Source organism: Myotis brandtii, unplaced genomic scaffold, assembly GCF_000412655.1.
Source record: "Myotis brandtii unplaced genomic scaffold, ASM41265v1 scaffold134, whole genome shotgun sequence".
NCBI classification, from domain to species: Eukaryota; Metazoa; Chordata; class Mammalia; order Chiroptera; family Vespertilionidae; genus Myotis; species Myotis brandtii.
The window spans coordinates 609,030-619,366 of NW_005354756.1; the positions used below are offsets into that span (position 1 = coordinate 609,030).

General features: G+C 54.1%; 1 protein-coding gene and 1 long non-coding RNA gene across 2 annotated transcripts in view; both read right to left on the minus strand.

Moving 5' to 3' along the window:
• Positions 1-534, minus strand: part of KLHL40 (kelch-like family member 40) — a 6,904-nt gene extending 6,370 nt beyond the window's left edge. The window contains exon 1 of the mRNA XM_005860432.2: positions 9-534. Within this exon, the coding sequence (XP_005860494.1) occupies positions 9-443 (435 nt within the window). The 5' untranslated portion in view covers positions 444-534. The remainder of the gene's footprint in view (positions 1-8) is intronic.
• A 6,823-nt stretch (positions 535-7,357) lies between these two features.
• The window catches only part of LOC106725074, a 23,240-nt gene continuing 20,260 nt past the window's right edge, over positions 7,358-10,337 (minus strand). Inside the window, exon 2 of the long non-coding RNA XR_001360950.1 lies at positions 7,358-9,663. This is a non-coding gene — a long non-coding RNA (uncharacterized LOC106725074). The remainder of the gene's footprint in view (positions 9,664-10,337) is intronic.

Genomic DNA, 10,337 nt, shown 5'->3' on the forward strand with positions numbered 1-10,337 from the left:
AGGCGTGCGCAGTCCAGCAGCAGCCCGAGGCGGAAGACGGCCAGGCAGTTGGAGAGGCACAGGCGCTTCTGCAGGAAGGACACGCAGATGGTGAAGATGGACGGGATCTGGAAGCGGTGCGCCGCGGCGAACAGGTCCTGCACGCTCGCCTCGTCCAGCGCGATCTCCGACGTGTACAGGTAGTGCAGCACCTGCGCCACCACGTCCGGGGCCACCTCCTCCAGGCGCAGCTCGCCCGCCGGCTCCGGCTCGGCCAGGAAGCGCGCCCGGAAGTAGGGGCTGCAGGCGGCCAGCACCAGGCGGTGGCACGGGAACTCGCGCTCGCCCACCCGCACCACGCAGTCCAGGAACTTGCCGTGGTCCAGCATGTCCTTGAGCCCGTCCTGCAGGAGCGTCTGCTGGTACAGCCGCTGCTCCTCCGCCTGCTCCAAGCCCAGCGCCATGGTGAGCGGCCTAGGGTGCAGCGAGCAGGGGTGCCAGGGGCCTCCTCTCTCTGTTCCCTGCTTTCCTGCTGGGTTGTGCTCCGTCTCTGCAGCTGTCTTGGTGGGCTATATATAGAGGTGGGCCTGGCCCTGTAAGGCGAGCTGCCTGGCCTCCGGCACATGACGCAGAGGGGACAGCTGGGCAGAGAGAGGCCCTCTCCCAGAGCAGCCTTGACTCAGCCCCACGGACTCATGGGACGGGAGTGGGGTTTCTGGGCCCTGCTGGGAAGGTGAGGGCCTCACTGCCTCATTTCTAAATGGAGCACAGCGCGGCCTTGATCGCATTCCGAGGTTGGGCAGTGCCCCTTGGGGGAGGGGGTGACCCAAGCTCTGCCCCTTACATTAGGGAGGGGCAGGTATTGGAGTCCCACCTTCGGTCTCCCTTCATGCCTTCTGGGTCTTTCCATCAGGTGCCTCTATTTCCTCTCTGGAGTATATCTCACTCCAGCCACCTCTGGATACAGTGTGCTTGGGTCCGTGCTCAGAGAACTTGAGCATGACATTCAGTCATTGGGGACCTTGTTGTCCCACCTTTAAAATGGGAAGATCTTCTCCCATGTCTGCCCCAGCTCTGAGATGCTCCTTCAACTGTGCAAGAAAGCAAGTAGGGGCCTTAGGTAAACAAGATGGCCACTTTTTAGGGGGAAATATATATATATTGATTTCAGAGAGGAAAGGAGAAGGAGAGATAGAAACATCAATGATAAGAGAATCATCGGCTGCCTCCTGCACGCCCCCTACTGGGGATAGAGCCCGCAACCCGGGCATGTGCCCTTGACCGGAATCGAACCTGGAACCCTTCGGTCCGCAAGCTGACACTCTATCCACTGAACCAAACCTGCTAGGGCAAAATATATATTTTTATTGATCTCAGAGAGGAAGAAAGAGGGAGAGATGTAAACATCAATGATGAGAGAGAATCACCGACTGGCTGCCTCCTGCATGGGTGGCCACTTTTCTGTGGAGCCTGGGGCAGGTCAGATCTCTCTGTTGAGCCTCAGTTTCCCTTCCTACCCTATGAGGAGGTGGGGGAGTTAGACTAGGAGGGCCTTAGCTGAGGTTCAGAAGCACTGAGGTTCTGTATTCCTAGGAGTACACAGTCACAGGGTATTAACACTGTTAGGTGTCAGACATGCTAGAAAATTAATTTCCTAGAATTCGACTATTCTAGGTGTTTAAGCCCCAGGTTTTTAACATTCTGGGGGAGGGACATTCTGGATTCTAAGGTTCAAAAAGACGTTCACTGTCTATGCTCATTGGTCTTGGCCCATTCTAGGCTTGGCCTGAGCCTGCCTGGCCCTAGGGCCCCTGCACCCTGTGTACAGCCTAAGGAATCAGGGTAGAGGCCCAGGACAGCCAGTCCCTATGCCCACACTGCTCTGGACTCCTGAACACCCCACCCCGCTCCACACACACACACAACAGCCTCAGCCACCAAGATTAACTTGTTTCCAAAGTGCCAGAGGCTGCAGCTGTGGGTTAAATTTAGCCCCCGGGACACTGGTGTGAACTGTTATGGGGTATTCTCCCATCATTCCTCTGAGTCACTTGTTTATAACGCAGGCTTGGGGGGATGGGAGGATTGGAGAGGGGACCTCAGGCTGGGCCAGGACTGAGTCACCTCCCCTTTTGTGATCTCAGCCATGTCACTGCCTGTTCCTCCTGAGCAGTGCATTTGACCATCCCTTGCTCACCCTGCCAGCAGGTCCCAGAAGGCACAGCACCTGGGAAGGCCCTGGAGTTCTTGTCCACCTTGCAGAGAGGACAAGGAGGATGAGTGGTGGGCTTCCAACCCAGCCCTGGACTGCAGGGCACTTCCAGCAAGTACTGTCAGTGACACAAGGCGCTGAGAAGCTAGGCAACTTGGCCAAGCCACACAGCGGACAAGTGGCCCAGCCCGGATTCAAAGCCGATCTGCCTGCCTCCAAGGACTGTGGGTATCCTTACCTTACCGCTTCCCACAAATTAACAACAACAACAAAAAAAGGTCAGACAGAAGGTACTGACTGAACAATTAACTTATATTTACCAAATGACTCTACGATGTATTTTTAGATCATGATGAATCCCATCGTGCTCACTCCCTACCAGGCATTCCATTACGTGGCTCATTCATTCATCGAGAACCTGCTGAGGATGCACCTGAACATCAGGCAGGAATTCCTGTCTTCATGGAGCTTATATTCAGCCCAGGGCGTGGGGGTAGGAGGGTGGGTGTGGAAGACAGCAATAAATAAATTATTATGCAGCATGTCAGATGATACTGCTGTGGTGACAGACAGCAGGAAAGGGGGTGTGGGGAGTGACAGGTGGAGGTGGTAACAATTTAAAATGGAATAGTCAGGATGGGCTCACTAAAAGGTCTATATTTGAGCAAGTTCAAGCCATGGAGAAAGCAGGACTCCAGGGAAGGGAACAGCTGGAGCAAATGCCCTGGGGCAGGAAGTGTCTGGCTCATTCTAGGAACAGCAGGAGGCCAGTGGGGCTGGAGCAGTGAATGAGGTGAGTAGGAGATGGCGACAGAGAGGAGAGGGTGAGGGACCCATGCAGGACCGCGTGCGGAGTGTACAGCGTTGGTTTTCCCCTCAGTGAAACAAGGAGCCACTGTTGTTGCTTTAAATCTAATTATGGAAAATGCAAACATATACAAAGGTGGAGAGAATAGTATACTGACGTCCCATGTACTCATCATCCCACTTCAACAACTATCAGGTCATGGCTAGGCCTGTACCCACTCTGTGAATGACCCAGGGAGATTGGATGTGGGTGTAGGAGAGAGAGGGAGGCAGCGTGACTCCACTGCTTTTCACTGAATCAAAGGAAAATGTCATCTCATTTCATCCCTTTAATCTTCACATCAATATTATGAGGTAGGTATTAGTTTCCCCATTTTATAGAAACTGAAATTTAGATGGCTAGCAAATAGGGGATCAGTCTTATGTTGTTTTTATTTAGTTATTTAGTTATTTATTTTTATTGACTTCAAAGAGGAAGGGAGAGGGAGAGGGAGATAGAAACATCAATGATGAGAGAGGCTCATTGATCAGCTGCCTCCTGCATGCCCCCTACTGAGGATCGAGCCCACAACCTGGGCATGTACCCTGACCGGAAATCGAACTGAAACCTCCTGGTTCATAGGTCAATGATCAACCACTGAGCCACTCTGGCCAGGCTGTTTTTAGACAACATTGTTGAGGCATAAGTGACACCCAATAAACTGCCCATATGTAACGTGTACAATTTGATAAGTTTTGACGTATGTATAAACATATGTGATTGTGAAACCCCATCAAGGTAGAGGGATATATCCACCACCCACAAGTCACGTCGTGGGACTTGTGACACCCAGTCAGACATCCCCAAGGGTTCCTGGACTGTGAGAGGGCCCAGGCCGGGCTGAGGGACCTGCTCCCCACCCCCCACCCCCCAAGTGCACTAATTTTGTGCACTGGGCCTCTAGTTTTTCAATAGTACCTGGCCTGGAAAAACCCCTCTGCTGGGCAGAAGTGGGAACAAGTGACAAATTAAATTGTCATTGGAACCTCAGCCCACAAAAGTAGGCCTGGACCTGCATGCTAAGCCTAAGCAGGCCAACTGTTTGTTAAAAAAAATAAAAATAAAAAAAGAACTCAGAGGCTCTAACATAATAGCCAACATGTCCAGGATGCAATAAAAATCACCCGTCATCATAATAACCAGAAAAGTCACAACTGAAATGTGGAAAGAACCAACTGACAGCAACACGGCGACGAACCAGAGGTTGGGGTGATCGGCCAAGGGGTTTAAAGCAGCCATTGTAACAATGCTTCCCCAAACATCACAAAACCGTTTGAAACAAAGTTTTATAAATTGAAAGAAAATCTCAGCAAAGACATGGGAGTTATACAGAAGAACCAAGTGGAAATCAGAACTGAAAAATAGAATAACAGAACTAGAAACTTGCTGGATGGCCTAGTAGGAGCGGGGAGATGACAGAGGATAAGTGAGTGCACTTGAGGGCAGGTTAATAGAACACTTCCAATCTGAAGAATAGAGAGTATATATATATTTAAAAAAATAGAGTGAAAAAAAATTGCATCTCAGGCCCATGAGACAACAAAAGAAGTCCTCTAAAACTCAACAACAGCAAACAACCTGATTGAAAAATGAGCTAAGGAACTGAATAGAAATTTTTCCAAAGAAGACCCATAGATGGCCAATGAGCACATGAAAAGATGTTCAATGATGCTAATCACTAAGGAAATTAAGCCCAAACTGCAAGATACCACCTCATGCCCATTAGAATGGCTACATCAAAACAAAACAAACAAACAGAAGATGTACAGAAATTGAAAGCCTTGTGCACTGGTTGGCGGGAATGTAAACATGGTACAGCCACTATGAAAGACAGTATGCCAGTTTGTCATAAAAATAGGATTACCACATGATCTAGTACTTCTGATAATATACCCAAAGGTGTTGAAGCGGAGTCTCAAAGAGATATTTGTACACCCACGTTCATTGCAGCATTATTCACAATAGCCAAAAGGTGGAAGTAACCCAATGTCAATAGACAATAGACAGATAAAGGGATTTTTAAATGTGGTATACACACATATACACTGGAATATTATCCAGCCTATAAAGGACGGAAATCCTGACATATGCTACAACACAGATGAACCTTGAGGACATTAAGCTCAGTGAAAAAACATGTCACAGAAGGACAAAGATTGCATGATTCCACTTATAGGAGGGATCGAGAGCAGTCAGATTCATAGACAAGGAAAGTAGGTAGAATGCTGGGTGCCAGGGGCTGGGAGTGGGCACGAGGAACAGGGAGTAACTACGAAAGGGTGCAGAGTTTCAGTTTTGCCAGATGAAAAGAGTCTGTGGATATAGATGGTGGTGATGGCAGCACAACAATGTGAATGTATCTAATGCCACTGGCTGTACCCAGCCTATCCTGACTTACCAGTCATGACTCTAAAAAGCCACGTAATCAGGGGCCAAGGGCACTGCTGAGCCAGGGGCGCATCACGTCCTCATCTCACTGCCCCTGCTGTGCCCTAGAAGGAAGGAAGGCCAGCTCTGTCCAGCAGCCAGCGCTGCTCTGCCCATGTTCCAGGCCACCAGGTGTTCGTGAGCTGGTTGGGCCCAAAGAGCAAAACGGAGGAGAGTGCACAGAGATGCCAACTGTGGTGCCCACCATTCATGGCCCCCAGCCACCCAGCGGCCTCTGCCTCCCAGCCTTCCATGCACATGCCATGTGAGGGTGAACTTGGAAATATAGTTGATCCTTGAACTATGAGGGTTTGAACTGCATGGCTCCACTTATACATGGTATCCTATATAATAAATCCTATATAATAAAAGCCTAATATGCTAAGTCGTCTGTTCAACCAAAGCGTAATATTTAGCTAAGGCCGCTCAACCGCTCACTATGACGTGCACTGACCACCAGAGGGCAGGCACTCTGACCGGTAGGTTAGCTTGCTGCTGGGGTCCAGCCTATCAGGACTGAGTGAGACAGGCCAGACACACCCTGGAGCCCTCCCGCAGTCCCTCCCTGGCTGGCCAACCTGCCATGTCCCTCCCCAGCCCCAATCACACAAAGGATGTCCGACTGCCAGGCCTAAGCCGTCAGTCAGACATCCCCAAGGGTTCCTGGACTGTGAGAGGGCCCAGGCCGGGCTGAGGGACCCGCACCCTCACCCAAGTGCACTAATTTTGTGCATCGGGCCTCTAGTTTTTCAATAAATATGTACAGTTCTATAAATGTATTTTTTTTGTAATTTTCTTAATAACATTTTTTAGCTTATTTTATTGTGAGAATACAGTATATAGTAGAGATAAGATACAAAATCTGTGTTGCGTGATTGTTAGTGGTAACGCTTCCAGTCAACAGTAGACTGAGTAGCTAAGTTTGGGGAGGAATCAAAAGTTATATGCAGATTTTCTAGTGCATTGTATTCGGTGACCCTAACCCCCACATTATTCAAGGGTCAACTGTACTTTGAGGATGAGGGAGGTGGGGTGGGGCTGGAGGAAAAGGCTGTGTAGAGGTGACAGGCAAATGGATGGGTAGCAAGAAGGAAGAGAGTGGAAACAGAGAGGCCGACCAGCCACGAGACCAGGGGAGCAGCCAGGCCTCGGTCTGCTGGCAAGCCTTTTTCTAGGGTGACCTGAGTGAGCCCCTGTTCCTTTCGACCAAGAAAGCGGGCCTGTGTGAACAGGCAGCATCCACGCCCGGGAACCTGCACCACCCACCGGCCTCCGGTCCTGCTTCCCAGTCAGACCCCGCCCCCTGCATCCAGAGCTAAGTGACATGAAACAGGGGCCTCATTCACCACAGATCCCTGGGCCTAGAGCCCCACCTGCCTCAGAGGCCACTACCTGTCTTTCATCTGAGCTTTTGTCCTCCCAGGCACCCACCACAGCACCTCTGATACCTGGCCCCTCCAGAATCCCCGCCCACGAGGGGAGGAGTGAGTCCACAGGGCTCGTCACAGCACCCCCAGTGCCGAGCATGAATGGGAGGGACCCCGGTGGCTACACACCTGGTGCTCACAGAAAACCACACCTGCAGGGGCCCTGGCCTCCTGTGGCACTGCCTTCAGGGCCTCGACCTTAGGAGCCCCAGGACCTCTCCTCTTTCAAGCCCATTCTGCACCCCCTCAAAGACCCAGCACCCGTTTGGGGTGCACCTCTGCTCTTGCCTCAGCTCCGGTCTCTGGGTGTTCCCCAAAGCTCAGCCCACCGTAAGGGAGGGAGATGGGGTCCAGGGCATGATGTCCATGCTGTCTGCAGCCGAGCTGCCTGGTTCCTTGCTCTGGTTCAAGTCTTTAAATCTAGCCGATAGTCCGGGCAGGCAACATGTAAAGAAGAGACTGGGCCAAGAAACAGTTGTACTGAATTTATTCCCCTCACTCTTTTCACTCACCCACCTGCTGTTCCCCACACACTCTGTGGCTGTGGGGTGGCCACACATGACCAGACATCAGGGGTCCACAGGCCTGGGCACAGCCATGCTGCCACCGCTGTGAGGGGCACTGTGGCAGCACATGCCAGAGTCAGAGACTCAGACTCTAAGGCCAGTCCCAGATCCCAGAACTGTGATCATGGGGCTGGAGGCTTCCCTCTGGCCCAAGACCAGAGAGCCCTGGGGAAGCTGGGGCAGGGACAGGCCCAGGTTCCGGACCTGAGATCTGGCCAACGGGGCTGAGAAGTCCAGATGGACAGACCTCCTCACGGCCGAATCCCAGTGGAGGTGATGAGCTAAGCCCCTCCCCACCACCTACTGCCAGCCCTGGGGTTGGGTAGGAAGCCCCAGTACCCTCAGTCCGATATCCAGGTGCTTACTTTTGAAATAAAAAGGAAATGGAGAAGCTGGTAAAACAAGAACCCCGTTGACACTGGAACTGCTGAGGTTCCATTATTGCTTCAGGCCCCCCGAGGTCTGGCTGGAAGGGTGCTCCCACCCAATGGCCCAAGGGGAAGAGAGCATTTAGCACCAGGGACATGGGGCTCCTGTCCCCACTGGGATGGGGCCTCCCGGGAGAGGACTTGGCTGCACCCACTTAGACAGCTCCAAGACCATTGTGACCGGAGCCCCGCCTGCTGTCTGGACCCCTCTCCTGCCCTCAGAGGGAAGGTATAAAAGAACAGGGAACCCAAGTCTTAGGACAGGGGTTCACAACCAGCTCCCCCAACCCCCCAATCTCTGGCCTCTGCTTGTCAAAGTCTGGCCTGACAGACCAGGGGCCCCGCCTGGCCAGGCCCCCAGGCTTGCTAAGGCTGCAGTGGGGCTGGCTGGTGACAAGGCCACCAGCCCCTAGGGTAGGGTAGACCCTGGTGTCAGTGACAGGGGGTTGGGGAACCCATGGGGCTCCCGGCCTAAAGCCCATCGGGGGGAGATCAACCTTTTTTTTGGAAAATGTGAGCCAGCTCTGAAGAGCTGCCAGGCACTGGGACCAGAGGTTAGAAATAGCAAGCGTGGGGGCGTGGGGAGGGGGGTCCCTGAGGACATCATGGAAGCCCAGAGATTAGAGGTACAAGAGAGGGAAAGAGCTACAGTAACGCAGGGCCCTGGGAGGCCCAGCCTTGGGGTGGGAGCCAGACAGGAAGCCGTCCTCTCGGGGAGGGGCCCACGTTCAGTCCCGGGAGGACGGCAGGGGCCCCAGAGGGTGAGTCTGTGGGCTCTGGCTTGTACTGCTCCTGCTGCAGCCCCCGAATCAACCGGGCCAGGGCACTGCCTGCTCCACGCCCAGAGAGCGAGCGGGCTGTGCGGCTTGGATTATACACCCTCAAATCACTCGGGCTCCTCGGGCCTGCCCACATCTGTACAGAATAAAGTGCTTCGTTTATTGATGATTAAAATGTGCCCAACCCCCTGCCCCAGCGCCGTGGGCCTCACAAGGAGGTCAGTGGGGTTCTAACCCCCTCAGCCCTCAGGCCGATGGGGCCCAGTCCCCCCACCACCCCGCTGGGGCTCAGGCCTGCTCCCACTCCAGCCATGCTGGGAAGGCGGTGGTATGGGGGTCGTCGTGGGGGTTTAAGGTGCAAAGAGTATAACAAACAAAACCGTATAAACAATAGGAAAGAGCTTAACTAGGAAACATGTAGCTTATGGAACCTTCCTCCCCATTTTAAGGGCAGGAATAAAGATGTTAAATGACAACAAAAAAAGGGTGACCTGTTAGTGCTGGCCTCATGCAGGCAAGCATTGGGCACAGGCAGGGACTCCCCTAGGACCCTGCCCCGACGCGGGGCCTGACCGTGCAGGCTCCTCAGGCTCCTCTCACTAACAATGCCACAGGCACCCGCCACCAACGCAGAGGCCCAGAGGGACAAGGGTGCCGGACACCAGCCATGGGCAGGTTGTGGCGGGGCCAGGAGAGGATGAGGCCTGGCATTGCCTTCAGGAAGCATGATGGACAGACACACACATCTCCTCTCGCGTGGGAGACAGGGCCGGGACAGCTGGTGAGGGGTGGGTGCTCTGTGACCAGCAGCTCTGCCCTCTGCCCCCGATAGCACCTTGAAACCTCAGAACACTTGTCCAGGCCTCCCCCTAGGCCCTGCTCCTGGGGGCCACCCATTTGCAGGGGCTCCTTGACTGTAGCCCCTGGGAGCTGGTGCCGGGGGAGCCGACCCATCTGCCCACCCCAGGCCTCTCCCCAGCATCTTGAGGCCCAGGGACCTCGGTGCAGCCTGGTGCAGGTCGGGGACCCCTGTGCTTGCTGGCAGGGCGATGGGTGGGGAAAGCAAATGCCGGGGTCCAGCCCCTGCCTGCCCCACTCCACATGGTGCAGAGCTGAAGTCTTCACGCCTCACCAGGCCCCACCCAACACGCTCCTGGGCATTCAGTCTCAAGCCCCTGCCTCGGTGTCCACAGTCCTCAGACTGAGTCCACAACTGCTCCCGGGGGGTTGGGGGGAAGGGGCTGGCACCCCAATCCCTTTAGGACAAGGAAGCAAGTTAGGGGACACAGGGGAGGCAGGGAGGAGCCCGAGGCTGGCCCAGGCTCAACCTGAACAACCCTCGGCTCAAGCCTCAGCAGAGTGACCAGTCACACCTGCGCTCCAGGCGGCCACTTCCCCTGTCCCTGCTGCCTCCAACGCCCCCCTCACCTGGAGGGGGTACTGCAAAGCGTTTCCTCTCTTTTTCCTTCACCACTCAAAAAGGGGAAAGGCTTCAAGGAGTCCCTGAAAGGGGGCACTTGGGAGTGAGGTGTCCTCCACCAGCTCTGGGGGGCAGCCAGCCTGCACCCTTGCCGGGCTGGTGTCTCGCTCCCGCTGGCCCTGGGCTCCAGGTCCTGCGTGTGTAGGTCAGGGCTGGTTGTTGGCGCTCATCCTCCCGCCGCCGCTGTTGGCC